This window comes from Zosterops lateralis, assembly GCF_965231275.1.
Source record: "Zosterops lateralis genome assembly, chromosome: 9".
Taxonomy (NCBI): Eukaryota; Metazoa; Chordata; class Aves; order Passeriformes; family Zosteropidae; genus Zosterops; species Zosterops lateralis.
The window spans coordinates 22,865,249-22,880,762 of NC_139769.1; the positions used below are offsets into that span (position 1 = coordinate 22,865,249).

The window sequence follows — 15,514 nt, forward strand, 5'->3', positions numbered from 1 at the left end:
CAGGGTCTCCCTGGTGATGCAAAGGTCTTCCCGTGGCAGATATTAACGAGGGACTCTTACCATCTGGATACCATACATGAAGAAATAATATTTAGTATGTTCTAGAATAATTACTGAAGAATACTGTATGATTTATTAATTATTTGTTTAATCTTCTGAGGAGGAATCATCCTGATAGCTCCAAGGGGGAGAAAGTGCTGTTCAGGGTGGTTCACACATTGGGGCTTTTTTTATATAGGTGGATATAATTTAAAAGCCTAAACTGATGTAAGTAATTTCACTGTATCAGAGAAGATCACATTTTAAGCTTGGGAAGCTCTCTGCCTTGGTATATATTTACAAAGTGAAGTATTTTTGAAATCTGCAATGTTTGAAATAGCAGGATGACCTGTGGAGACATTCTGTTACAGCTTCTCAAAACCAAAAGCGCATCATGCTGATTCCAAGAATAATAATTACCAGTTAACTTGGGCTGCTGTTTACTTCTTCTCAGCAATGTGTGACAGGAAGGGGTGAACTCCACTAGCTCTGCTATTACAGAGCCAGCCAAGCCCTGTATTTCTACTGTGCACTTTTAGTGAGCAGAACCTCACCAATTTCCACCTTCTACTCTCTCCCTGAAAGCTGACCCTGGGTGCTCTTTCCTCTGATAATTCAGCAATCTGCAGTTCTCACATTCAGCTTATTGCAGACAGTCAGTACCCATTTGTACCAACAGCAACTTCCCAATATGCAACAAGTGCTCTCATAACTGGTTTGCATCAGAAGCTTTCTCCACAGAAAGGGCCAGAGACCAACATAAAGAGACACAGATTTAAAGGAAGCTGTATGTGCAGTTTTCTTGGCCACGGCAGCAAACCCTCCCTGAAAAAGTTGAAACAGATCTATAAAAAATGTTGAATGGTGGCAGCTCTATACCATCTGTTTTGTTCTGGTTTAGAAAGGAATTGCATCAATCCATGATGTTCTATATACCACCTCTCCTTCACAACAGCCACTAAGTAAAACCTAGCAACAGTTGTGCCTATCATATTAGAATAATCAAAAATGTGTTTCTTTTATTACAAATGACATTTGAAAAATTGTAACAATATAGCACTTCTGGTTTGATACTCATTTTTACTTTTCTTTTAAAAAAATGTTTTTGCTAAGCAATTTATGCATTCTGAAAATAGTTCTCTGCACATATAATCATCAAGCTTGAACAGTTTTTATTTTTCATGTCTTTATTCATTCTTTTCTACGTAGTATTTGTGGAATTCAGCATCTGGAACGAGCAGGAAACAGGTTGACTCTCTTTGACTCCCTTTATTTCTGCATAGTGACATTTTCCACTGTGGGCTTTGGGGATGTTACACCCAAGATATGGCCTTCAAAGCTGCTTGTTGTCATTATGATCTGTGTTGCTCTTGTGGTGTTGCCCATACAGGTAAATGTGGATTTTCTTTTCTCTTTAGAATTGTTTTTGAAATGAAGAAACAATAACTGAAATAATTTATTGTTACTATTATTATTGCACAGAAAATGTCAGAAAAAAAGAAACGTCTAGTTCTCTCCTATTGTGTCTTTTTTCCTTTTTCCTGTATGCTCTCCTATACTCTAGATTTATACTAAAAAACAGGGCACTGATAACAGTTTTCAAGTGCTGATGAAAGTTTTCTGCACCAGTCATGTACTGCAGAGGACTTCCTTTATCCCAGGATACGGGTTTGTTATTAATGGAGCAATTACAAAAAAACCCCACAACAGTAGCCAGCACTTTCTTTATGAATACAGCTTTTCCTCTGCAGGCTCTCCCTGTTTCTAATCTTGGTTCTCTCCACTTCCTCTCTTACTCTTACAGCTCAGTGCTAACTTGAAAAAAATCTCATTAAATCTGCAACTCAAGCAAATTGGGTTCACAGCTGTGTATGGAACACATGCACACAGAGCCAGCAGCACAGTTAGGAATCTTTCATGCCTGCCTAAGTTTAGGACTTCTAACAGTTTCAACAGAAAAAGAGCAATTTATGAAAATCCAAGTATTTCAGGGAGTCAGTTAGCTTTATTAAAGTTGTACCAAGCCTTTTCCAGCTCATTAGGTGAGGCTGGATGACAGAAACCCCGAGGTTACTTGGGAAACCCTGCCAAGATGTTCAGTGTTCCACACGAGCTGATCACCCAGCCCTTGTTCCAGAAAAAGAGGATGTGGGGAGACATTCTGCATTTTTATCAAAGCTTGCAGTACACCTGCTAGACCATGGAGCTCCAAAGTTTCTCACACAGCCATAGTTTCCAGACTCTGCTTCTTTGGCAGAGAAATAAAGCTCAGTGTGGGCAGACAACACACAAGCCCTGGGAGGGTGGAAGCTCAAGCTTTCAGCATTAATTTTCTTTAAGTGATGTAACACTCTAATTAAATATTGAATGTTTGTATTCATAGCCATATGCACTAACACCATTATATTCTCACTCAGTGAAAAATTAATAAAATACATATTCTATTGAAAATTAAAACATGCTCTGTTTAAGAAATTTGGAATTTCCAAGGAAACAGAAATTTCATCCTTAAGGTAGTTCTTATACATCAGGCCCGAGAGCTCCACAGGAGCAGTAAATAACCCTAGAATCTACTGGGATTTCACATACATTTACCTATTATTAGCTACTTTATTTTATACCTTTGTAGTGATAATGGGGCTTCATATAGTTTTCCATACACATAATGGAGTGGGAGGTGTTCTCTTCTGAGCTTTTGCTCTGCAATGAAATGAAATTATTATCAGTTATTATTCATGATCCAGCCTCTCCGTCAGTGAATGTGGATGAGAAAAAGATACTACCACACAGCCATACAGTTAAATTGAGCTCAGCGTTAAACATCTGTTACTTACAAGAACTTTGAATTGGTATTTGTATGTTTCTTTACAGACTGCTACAGTATTCTAGTAGGTCTGGAGGATTCAGGATAGTAATGTTTGCTGTTAAACTGCATATATTGTTCAGTTGACAAAGGCAAACTTGCTGTATTAGCAGCAGCTGTGTATTTGTGTCTAAAATTATAAGGCAGATAAGAGAGTTTACAGAACATCACCTTCAGAGCATTATAAAATCTCTGTGAAGAGTTACTGCCCAATCTAAGAAAAAATGGTGCCTCTCTTCAAGTATATTCAGTTTGTGTGTGAAAACTTAACCTTTCATGTGAGGGAAGTAATTATGTCATAATACTAGAAAAAGAGAGCTCAGAAGCATAAAATACTTAAAGAAATAAGGCACCAGCCTTCATTCTTTTCTAAACTCCTGTGATTTAGTGTATTCTCATGATATTTTAATGAATTCTCACCGTTGTTTGTGTGTGTTAGATTCTGGCACTATTGCCGTGGTTTGTGATCGCCTAATTAGAGAACATTTTACAAAGAAAAAGATACTGTGAGCTAAGGGCAGCTTTTCATAGGGGCATGAGATAGAACATTGCTAAGTCATTATAGAGTTGTGGCACTCACCTACTAGTCTCTATTTCACTCACATCTCTTGCAGTTTGAACAGCTGGCATATTTGTGGATGGAGAGGCAAAAGTCTGGAGGAAACTACAGTCGATACAGAGCTCAGACGGAAAAACACGTTGTGCTGTGTGTGAGCTCTCTGAAGATTGACCTACTCATGGATTTCTTAAATGAATTTTATGCCCACCCCAGACTGCAGGTACAGAGAATGAAAAAAAACCAAAACAAACAAAAAAACCCCCCAAAAACCCCAACCAAACAAAAAACCCTACTCGAAACACTGCTTGTTTCTTGGTTTATTTTTGTTGGGTTTTTTTTAAGAAAAGTTTCTGAAATGGTTTCTAATTTGTAAAACTGATTTTGGGAAGAGATAGGTGAATTGGGAATCTATACTGGCAATAAGAAGCTGAGATACAGAGTTTAGAGGCATTTTAAACTGAAGTATTGAGGTGAATAGACTAAATAGGTTGAATTAGTGTCTTGTTGAATTTTGCTAGTCTTTTTAGAAACAGGTATTTCCAGGCAAATTCCTTTGATTCTACCTTAAAATAGAAAATAAACAAAAGCTACTCAATTTATTTTTTCTCATTGTTTTGGGACTGGATCCAAAACTCCTCACAAGTAAAAACGTCCTTTGGTTTTCACATTTTGCTTTGTTTTTTACCAGTGTTAGGTATCACAGAATGGGTCAGATTGGAAGGGAACACTGGAGGTCATCTGGTCCAACCTCCCTGCTCAGGCAGGATCATCCTAGAGCACGTTGCACAGGATTGCAAAGATTAGATCCTCCTGGAATTGTGGAAATTAAGAAATAAATACATGTACTTTAAAGGACAAAGACCTTGACAGAATACACCGATTTTGTTAGTGTACACGTATTCCCTAGGTAATGCAAACTTGTCATATGGCTTATTCGGAACATCTAGAAGCTTATTTCCATGAGATATCAATTTGAATTTATTACCATTGCCTTTGCAATTTAGTAAACCTTCTCTATGTCTTTTACTAAGTTACCTGTGGTATTACCTTCATTACCTACTGCAAGAACCAGGCAAATACAACCAACCCTCAAATGGCTGAGCAGCAATTTGCCAAATCCCAAATCCAAAATATTCCTCAAAACAATTAGCTGGTAAGAGGCATAAGCAACTGCACAAAGAAACCCAGTTCTTTATAGATAAAAACACAAATTGAAACACAACATTTAGTTAACTAAGCTGAAGAATGAGTCAGACTCTGTGATACACTGGAGACAAAGAAGAAAAGCCCTGATAGTACACAGGTAACTTATACATTCCCTTCACAGCTGAAATTGAGTTGGACTCAATGATCTTGAAGATCTTTTCCAACCTTAATGATCCTGTGCACTGAGAAGCTGAATGGTACAATTGGTGCAATGCATCCAATTCCATTTTGCTGTCTGCAAAACTCTATATTGCAGAAAGGAAGATTTCTATGACCAGCTTGGTCTAAGCTCTCATTCTCCTCTTCCGTGTTCCATTTATCCCTCCTTTTCAGTTGTGCACTTATGGATCCTTTAAATCATCCTTCCTTTTCCAAGTAGCACAGGAAGCAGTTTGGATTGGCCCATTAGTGTGAAGGAAAAAAAATTGAGGAAATGAACTCTGTCTGTCAGCATCTTATCTGAGACATTTTTGACATCTCAAGTCACTGTTGACTCATTCTCCAGTAACAATAACCATAACTATTTCCTTTTTGTTTGTTTTTTTTTTTTTCTTTTTCCACAGGACTATTATGTGGTTATTTTGTGTCCTACGGAGATGGATGCTCAGGTCCGAAGGGTGTTACAAATCCCCATGTGGTCCCAAAGAGTTATCTACCTGCAAGGCTCCGCCCTAAAAGATCAAGACCTGTTGAGAGCAAAGTAGGCAAATATTGACCATTCTTTTTTACTTTTTTTCCCACTCATACTTATTTTGATAAATAAGTTTAACAAGCAATAAAAGCTGTGCTAAAAGGAAAGTCATGTTTATTTAGAAGGCGAAGCAAAGCTCTTTGATATTATTTGGGTTTTTTAATATCTGAAAATCTGAACGCACTGTAGAGTTTTGTTTTCCTAGGTTCAGCCTGGTAACATTAAGCAGTGATTCTGCTTTACGTATGTGAACTCTTCAGGCCCCTCCTCTTACCAGATACTTCCACCACTTCTAGGAGATGCTTTCAGACAATTAATAGTGAATGACATTTATCAAAACACATCAGTCAAGCACAGTTCCTCACACACACCTCCCCCCAGTGCTCAATCAGTTGAGCTGCAGAGGAATTCACAGTGGAATTAATGTAGAAGGATCATCTCTTTAAACTCTCCAAAGAGACGGAAAGGTGATTCTTAGCAAATAACTGATTTAACTCATCTGCATTGCTCTGTGTTGTAGATAACTAAAATTAAGCCAATACCTGTCTGGATATTTGTGTCATTCTTTACCTGAGGGGAGTTATTTCCAAGAGTCTCATCTGTGAGAAGCTTCATGAGCAGCGTTATCTTCTCAGACTTCTGCCATGAAAAAACAACCAATTCTATAGCTGTTTAAAATTAGACAAGAGAAGAAATCTTTTTTCAGGATTAGAAATTTTCTTTTGGAGAGATCCTTTCTTCTTCTTTTTTTTTTTTTCTTTCTGTGTTCTTACTGATTTCAAGAAGGAATTCATGTGTGGATTCAGCTTGACATTTGTTCTACACATTACAAGAATTAAAACTAGGCTGTTCCCTAAATATAATCTTGAAGTTCACTTATAATAACCTGGAGGTAGTCAGCTGTGGAACTGTGCTTTTTCCTGCAGAACATGTAATTGAATGTACCTGTCACAGAATAATTTTCAAACTCTCCTGAGGGAAGAAGCATAGTGGGAATTTAATAGAACATTTGATATGAAATAAAATCCAGTACCCAAGATGTTTGGTGTATTTCTTTTTAATGAGAACATAATGTACGCAGGAGACAATAAGGCACATGATAAAATTCTTCCAATAAATAAAATAATGGTTACCCACCACCCACAAAATAATCAAGAAGGGTCTCATCAAAATTTATCTATATATTATATGTGAACCCAATGTCAAAAAAACATGATAAAGGTCACACCAAAAAGTAAAGTAATGTCAAATTTGGGTGACTGCATCAGTAGTGAATAGCCAGTTAACAAAAGACTGCATTTTTAAAAAAATCTCATGTAATTTAACCGACTTTTCTTTTCTATAACTTTGGTAAAGACCCTGTCTTCCCTGTACTGTTCCCATGCTTAGCTGAAATTACTCATAGAGCTCCCATGATTTCTTCCTAATCAAAGACACCATGAACTGGAAATAGTTCATTTAATGCATATATACACAGAAATGTCTGTTATTAATCCCAAACACATTATTCTTGCACATCTACCCAACTTTCTGCTCTCACTAGGCAAGACAAGTCTATTATCTGCCCCCTCTTGTTCATTCTTACCAGTAATAACTTGTGCATATTGCACTCTTAACCCCAGGCAGACTGATGCTATTTATTCACTTTCCATACTTATGGCAGATAAATACTTGGTAAATTAAGTTTGAGGCCACTCTGCTTTTACTACTTTGGCACAGCTTTTACCAGGGTAGGAAATGAGAACAGATTTAACTTTGTCTCTGTTCTGTGTTCTGTTTCTGACTGCGAGACACGAATCCAGTGAGTACCTGCTTGGGGTGTGACAGGTTTTCTCCTCTCTTCCAGGATGGACAATGCTGAAGCCTGTTTCATCCTGAGCAGCCGCTGTGAGGTGGACAGGACAGCAGCTGTAAGTTGGGGAGGGAGAAACAAGAGGATGTACAGGTTTTACTGCCCTTACTCCCTCTCAGTTCTATTTTATGCAACAAGGGCAGAATAGCATAGAAGTATTCTTGTAGTACCTTATTACATTGATAATTGGTCATTAATCACTTCCAAGAATGGTATTTTATCAACATTCAGAGTACCTGAACTCCTCTAGATATTCAGTTTAATCACTTGTCTTTATTAAATCAGAAAAGAGACCGGTATCAACTAACTGGTATATTCAGAACTAATGAAGTAACTGAATTCAGCTTTATAAATAAATGTGTGACTCATACAAGTAACCAATATATATGAGACTATTTGACCATTTTTCATATTGGCCAATTTTAAAAATTAAAAATGGCGAGATTCTTTAAATAAGTTTCTATGTGTTTGCCCATGCTGTTATTTTCAGTCAGGTAAGTTACTGTCCACAAAAGAACACTGCTAATACAAACCTCTGTGCAGGGCATCTGCAATAAAAAGAATAAAACTGTATGAACTAGAACTCTTCCAGCTAGTGAAATTATCTACTGATCACAAAGATATAGTAAAAAATGGGAAATGAGAGCTTTGCATTCTATCTGTAGCGTTACTTTATATATTCTCTATCACTTATTACTTCATCTGCCATTCACAACTTAGTTAAAAGATCTGAGCTAAAGATCCTGTTCTGGACCCATCCCTTTCAGAAAGTCACTGAGCTCCCTGAGAGCTCTGTTCCTACTATAACATTTAAACTTACTGAGCTAAGGACTTTGAATTTGATTCATCAGCAATAGACTCCTGAAAATACAGCAGTGAAAGCCACTGAACTGGCAGTAAGTTACCCCAGAGTAGTCAAGCAAGGCAGACCTACTGCTTAGAAGTGACAGAGGGTCTGGATATTTAAAAGCAAGAACAGGCAAGAGTTCTTGCAAATACCTGGAAAATTACCTGTAACTTCTAGGAGACTGAAAAATTCTAAAATAGCCCAAGTGTCTTATATAAATCAGTCATGAATTCAGAATATATCAGCTACATCTCATTTCACATAATGTACTTGAGAGTTGCACAATGGTAACAAATGAGAATTCCCATAAAATCAGAGTGTGTGATTTACACTGCACTGGGAAGGTTTATGCAGCATTAAAGACAGCAACACCACCAGTCAGCTGTTCATCTCTGCTCGTAACTGCTTCAGAATTTATGCCAAGAAAAGACAATTTTCAGCTCTGCTGGACTGTGCTGTAGGGCAGGCACTGGACTCTGCATGGAGCTCCCCTCCAGTGTGGCCAGCACAGGGCAGGTTTGGCTCTGGAGCTGTGGCCCACTGCAGCTCTTCCTTTGTGCACTCAGGAAACATCAAAATAGTAGCTGGCTCACTTTAGCTGCAGACTTTTATCTAATCTCATTTATCAAATCTCATTTCTCTTTGTACTTGGAGCACACAAACAGGCACATCTCACCAAAGACACTCTCCTGGTGCCTTCCCCTGGGCCACAATGATATCTCAGGGTCAGTGGGATCTGAAGCTTTTAAACAAGGTGTTTAAAACCTCTCTGCCTGGTTTTCTCTTTTTGTCAGATTACCTTTTCACAGGGAATGCAATTATTTATACTGCAAGTTAAAAATTCTTAATTTTTAAAAAAACTATTTTGTCTTACTGCCCCCTAGAGCTGTGAAATGAAATGTATTGAATTTCCTACACTGCTCCAGCCTCATGTCAGTATACAGAAGGTTTGTTTGTCACTGGGCTGAAGAAAGTTCAGCTGTCATCCCAGTATCAATCTTTACAAGTACCACTGATTTTCCACCCTGCTGTTGTTGAGAAGCTGACAAACTGCTAAAAGAGCCTTGGATCCTCTCCTATGCATGACAGCTGTCAAAATAAAAGGAGGAGATTCCTGACCAGAACAGCTGTTGTTACTCAAGTGATTTTTTGAAGCCCATGAGTGTTTTTATCCCCCCAGTTACAATCCTCAAGCAGAGGAATTACTCCTTTGCCACGGATGCCCCTGGCTTTTCATTGCTTGCTATTTTGTTAGTTAATAACTGTTAGTGACAGCAGTTCTGCTGTTGCTGTCAGCTTTGTTCTGAAGCTTTCTGAAAATTCAGAGACGGTCCAATTCAAGCTTGCACCTTTTTTTTTTTCATCTTTCATTAATCAAATTGTGTGACTCTGCTCTACTGGTAATTTGAATTACACTGCCTTAATGGCATCACAATATGGATGCAAACATAGCAGCATTTAACTAATTATCAAGTTATGTGTGGCAAGAAAGAGATTCAATTAACGGAACTATTTTAAAATACATATTAAATGCATTTCCTTGAGTTCTTATGATTTAAATACACCCACTTTCAAACTTCCAGCTTTTCATACATGAACTTAAATATCACCTCTGTATTAATCACCATTTGTATCTGTGGTAATTTTTTGATGACTGACTGCAGTTCATTTGTGTAGATCACATGGAAGAGAATGTATTTTTTCACTCAATTTTCACAAAAACATATATTTAATAATGGGAACAGAAGCTTAATTTTGTTACCTCTGTTTGCTGTGTGTACATATATACCATATATTGGGAGAAAGATGAACATTTTTAAAACGACTGCAATATAGCATAGAAATTGCTACATTTTTAAAACGGAGAGCCACAATAGTGTATGAAGAGACTGAATCTAAGAAATCACTTAAGATGCCTACCTGTGGTTTTTCTTTCTCTCCCCTGGAGTGCTTCTTCAGAGGGGAATTTGGAACTGAGCAAAAAACTTGGGAACAAAATAACGAGCTTTTGTACACAAACACATGAATATACCAAGTGGAGAGAGAAAAAAAGAAACAATAATGCATATGTTATTAGATTAGCAGTGCATACCACTAACTTGACCTTATGAAGCTATTTAGGACATTTAAGTACCCATTTTATATATATATATTGCATATTTGTGGACTGCTGTTTCAAAGGAGAACTAGAAAATGGAAAGTGAAGTGTATTTTGCAGTGTTAAAACTGCCAATGTGCCAAATAATCATCAAGAGATTTTAATTTCAAAGAGTCCTTTTTCTATAAAATAATATTAAAAATATTTCATGTTGAGATACATACTTTTAGTTTTAGAACTCTCACTTCTATGGGTTTAGGTTTGTTTGAGTTTTTAACAAAAAAAAGTGTAATTTGAATAATTTTATAACTAAATCATCATTCTTATATTTAACAATTATTGCACATTCTGATAAAACCAAGCTTTTTAGACAAAATAATAATTAAAAAAATCCAAGAAAATATTTAATATTGAGATAACTGTATTTCTAGGCATGTAACATATCTGTGTGATGGCCATCTAGCACATTACCCAGTCATTGGCTGCTTCTAAGCTATGTTGGCATGCCATTACCTTAAGACAAAAGAGCAAAAAACCCAACACCACATACACACAAAAAATCCTGAGTAGGGTGATTTGCCATATGTCATAGAAAAGTTAAAAAAATGTGGCTGCATACAAGGAAAACCAACAGCAGTTTACACTCAAGGTCTTAAGTCTCCTGACTGGGCACAGCAATCCTACATCTATAAAATTACTGATAAGAAAAATGTGAAATAAGATACTGTGCCGTCCTCTCTCGACTCTATTCTAGTTTTTCTAGTAGAAAAAGTACTTGCTAACATCTCAATTGATAATAAAATATTATGGTTTGGAAATGTCAATTACACTCTGTTCCAGGCAGAGATTTTCCCTTGTGTTCACGAGTCTGAAACCTTTTCTTAGTGCTGATGCTGCAAACGTAATGAATCATTCTTTATATTTGATCTTTAAATACCTCCAATTTTATGACTAGGCAAGGCATTTCAATGCAGGGATGGCTTCCTAGATAGACCTCTGAAATGTTTCTTTTTGTTTAGAAATAAATAAAAACTGATGGATGATACACTGGAATTAGTCTTGCTTCACAAAATTTAAAATATGAATGCATTTTCACATAGATGACTTTTATGGATAGCAGTATTCACCCTGCAGTTAACTCATTCTTGCGATGTGGTAACAAGGAAAAAACAAATAACAGCCAGAAAAATCTCTTGGAATCTTTGGTTAATAGCTGGCTAAATCCTGGCATCACTTGTGCAAATGTTTTAGTTCCACAAAAATTCAGATCTGCTTTTAATTAAACTGATATTTTTAGAATTACCCACAATTTTAAACTCTTAGTTCCTGAAGTCATCATTTAATGCTATTTTAATTATGAGTCTCTTTGGAAGGACATCTATGCTACTTAATTCTTGATTAATTAGACATGACTAATCACTGCCATTTTAAGTGTTCACACAATCTTTCCACATCTAAATACTGCCCCTTTCCAAATGGCACAATCATTAGCATTTGCAGAGAAAAGATAGGAGAGGTTCAGAATATCTTATTAGTGGAAGATTTCTGGAAATTAGTAAGTAATAGTAATTCTATAACTTGCACATAAGCAGGTGCCACATGGTCTTACAAAAGTTTTCTTCAATGGAGCAAGTCTGATAATAGATTCTTTCTCTAATCTGACATGATATTTATTTATATTTCATTGGCATCCTCTCGTATTCTTTCTTCTAGGATCACCAAACCATTTTAAGAGCATGGGCAGTTAAAGACTTTGCTCCAAATTGTCCTTTGTATGTTCAGATACTGAAGCCTGAGAATAAATTCCACATCAAGTTTGCAGGTAAGTGGAAGATTGCAGAAATTTGAAGCACTCGTTAGTGTTTGACAGTTTGTTTCACGAACACAAGCAAAGTGAGACTCCCTAGGCATATTTACTACTTGCAACTGATTAAATGTGCAGTTCTGTGAAATAAAACACATCCTAGCAATGGTAAAGACTTACTTACAAGCACTTTTAAGAATTAATAGTCTTATGCTACATAATATAGAGAGTAGAATTATTTGATGTATAACTACTTAATTACGGGTCCAGGTAGGTCTCCAACTTACTGTACCCATGTCTGTAAGTCATTTCAGTCTACTAAAACATAGTTACTTAGGGGTGTATAAGAACATCTCTTCAGATTTAATCCAACAAAAATGACTGAGGGAAAAGTCTTTTCACTGGACTGTTTTTTACCAGGTGGTATGGACAACATTATTTTAATTACCTGCAAATATTTTGGAAAGAGACATATAATTTATCTATATCCAGTAAAATGCGTGCCTTAGAAAAATGGTGATAAGAAATCTGAATAAAAAATACACTCCTGTAAGAAGAGATTATCATCTTTTATTTGCAAAACAATTTCTCTGCATTATATGCTTCTCTTTCTGTCTATATCCAAGCAGTCACATATGTAAATACACATATGAGGTTTTTGCTCATGTGCAAAAACACACAAATACTTTTGCAGAAGTAGAAGTTTACCTTTTCAGCTGCAATTTTAAAAATGCAATTTTCTTGAATGATATTCCAAGGAAGAAAAGATTGCTGATTCATGCAAAAAATAAAAACAACTCTATGGAAAAATATTAGTCTCCTCCATCATCCCAGAATGTGATGAAAAAATAAATTTCAGCAGAACAGCTCCAGAGCAGCAGTTAAAGCTGTAATTTTAAAAGCTATGGAATTTACCACTGGCTTAGAAAGAAGAAAAACTCTATCAGTAGCAGTTCTGAAGTTATAAATGTGTAATCTCAAGCTGAGATGGCACAGAGGGGAATAAGACTCATGCTGTGATGAGAACGATGGTACTTTTTCATCTCCCCCTTAAAACCACCCAGCACAATCATAATCCCTGCTCCCTTAGCCATGGCTGCTTTTCTTTGTCAGTAACTGTGTTAATTTGTTGTTCCAAATGGTGCTTTTAAGAGAGTTTCATTATTCCTAATGGCTTGTCTCTGTAGGAGCTTATATATAACTAGACTTGTAAAACAGAGACAATTTTTCATGTCTGTTTGAAGTGTTTGAGAATTCAGACCAATTTTTTTTAAAAAAAAAGCCCCAAAAAATGACAACGAAAAAACCCAGAAAACCTCTTTTGGTAAAATTTCCTTCAAGTGAACTTCAGCATCACCTCTGGATGCTCACCTGCTGTAAATGCTAGGCACTACTGGAGCCATCAGAACAGTATTTGTTGGTATACATTTTCCTAAGATGATCCCCCTTTGGTATTAATATCATCCAACACTTCATCATCCTGAAACATGTACCCAGTGAGGGCTGAAGACTACAGACCTGTCCAGAGTGTTTACAAGTGAAATTTGTCACAACCATCTGGAACATTTTTCTAAGTGCTTTCCCTATTATGATTTAGGGCTGCTTTATTACTGCCTTAATGTAAAAGCTTCTTTTAAATCTGATCTTCCTTGAAAAAATTACTCTTTTCTTCTAGAGGTTTCCCAAAACGATACTGGGCATTTTTATGAACCTGAAATATTCAGTAATAGGATTTCTTCTTCTTCCTTTGATTTTTTTTTCTTTACACACAGGTTTAGAGACTACAGCTGTCAAAAATGAAGTTTTTGAATTTAAAAGAAATACAACCAAATAGTCCTCCTAAATAAAGTTTAACTTTTTAACTACATTGAAAATGTATAAAGCACTAGAAGCCCAGTTTCTCAGCAGCTTGTATTAGGTTGATCAGTCCTCCTAGATTGCATGAGGCAGTCCTGAAATTCAGACACTGCATGTTCTTGTAGAAGGGAAAAGCCTGGTTTTCTGCCTGGAGGCTTTCTGCCTCCTGGAGGCTTTCTGCCTCAGGCAGAAACAGTGTATGAGAAAAATAATTGTTATCATGTATTCCCATCGAGTAAACAAGACTTAAGCATCCTTCCTGTCTTTAATGAGAGAATGGGAACTTATTTTTGTCCTCAAAGCAAGAGAATGGAGGCAGCTTGGCCAGACTGATGTGACCTGTCAGAAAGTCAGGTTTCCTGACTTTCCACCTGATGCCACTCACACATCCTTGCACTCTGTGCCTTCTGATAGTTTTTTACAGTGGGTTTTAACTGCCTTGTTTAAAATATTAACCTACTTGCTACAGTGGCATTAATGTTTGTCCCAGCAAAGCCCTTTGCAGGTTTAAGGTGTGAACACTTTAAATACAGAGCCACTCTTCACATCACAGTGATCAGATGGGCAGCTGTCTTAGCTCTTATGCTGAAATACTTTGATTTCTCCCTAGTAATTTCCAATATGAAAATACCTTGACATGCCCCATTTTTCTTTCAGTAATGCTGGCAGTTACATTCTTAATCTTCGCACTTTTCTTTCATACGCACAAGGCTACAAAAGGCCATGTACCCTTGGTGCAAGCTCCTGGCCTTGCATTTCAGCACAAATGGGAAATAAAGTGATGATTTTCCACAGCAGAGCAATATATTTATGCAGTTCAAAGACTACTATATTCAATATTTTCTGAGCTGAACTTAAAACTTTTATAATTTTTATGTATGTGTGTGTATGTGTATGTGTGTATATATATATATATATATTCTTTACTTTGAGTATTTGGAAATTATATATAATTGCAATTCCAGGAAATGGGGATACATTTTGACATTCTCTATTATTCAAAATGCACCCATGAATTAGCACAGATTGTTGAGGTCTGACATCAAAGCTTCAGTAGTTTGTTTTAAAGAAACATAGTCCAGATTCACCAAAATGGATATTGAATGCAGCAGATGATTAATCTGTCCAATTACAGATGAAAATAGTCTAGAGGTAATGGATGGGCATTTTTCTCTATCAGATCTGGCAATGGTCATGTTAACTTATCAAATTGACAAAAGTAAGGTTTCTCAGAATCATTGTGCCAGGTCTAGGTCATTCTTACCACATGGCTGCTGCTGCAGGCATAAATCAGTATTTCGAGTTTGTTTTATCCTCAGTAACATCACAGAAACCATAACTCACCCCATTGCATTACTACATCCATTTGAGACAGACTTAGCAACAAAACCTCTGCCAAAATACATTTTCAACAGAAACAGCAACTCACGGAAATTCTAAATGTAGCATTTCTTTAGTATAAACTCAGTCAAAATACTTCTTTTTCTGGGAGGCTGATTTGACATATTTAATATTCACTTCAAGATAAACTGCAGTTTCCTGGGCTGCTTTGCTGTCACACTGAATGAGTAATTTGCTGATTCTGGTACCTGCTGTCAGGGGACATGACTGATGTCCCAGACCTGAGGAGTGGGAGAGCTGTCATCCAGCTTCCTCCCTGCTCATTTCAGAAAGAAAGCAGCAGATGAAGTTCTGTGT

General features: G+C 36.7%; 1 protein-coding gene across 1 annotated transcript in view; it reads left to right on the top strand.

The window, feature by feature from the left end:
* Window positions 1-15,514, top strand: part of KCNT2 (potassium sodium-activated channel subfamily T member 2) — a 118,293-nt gene that overhangs the window by 62,966 nt on the left and 39,813 nt on the right. The window contains exons 10-14 of the mRNA XM_083867396.1: window positions 1,249-1,429; window positions 3,517-3,681; window positions 5,231-5,367; window positions 7,205-7,268; window positions 11,869-11,977. Coding sequence (XP_083723522.1) covers window positions 1,249-1,429; window positions 3,517-3,681; window positions 5,231-5,367; window positions 7,205-7,268; window positions 11,869-11,977 — 656 coding nt within the window. The remainder of the gene's footprint in view (window positions 1-1,248; window positions 1,430-3,516; window positions 3,682-5,230; window positions 5,368-7,204; window positions 7,269-11,868; window positions 11,978-15,514) is intronic.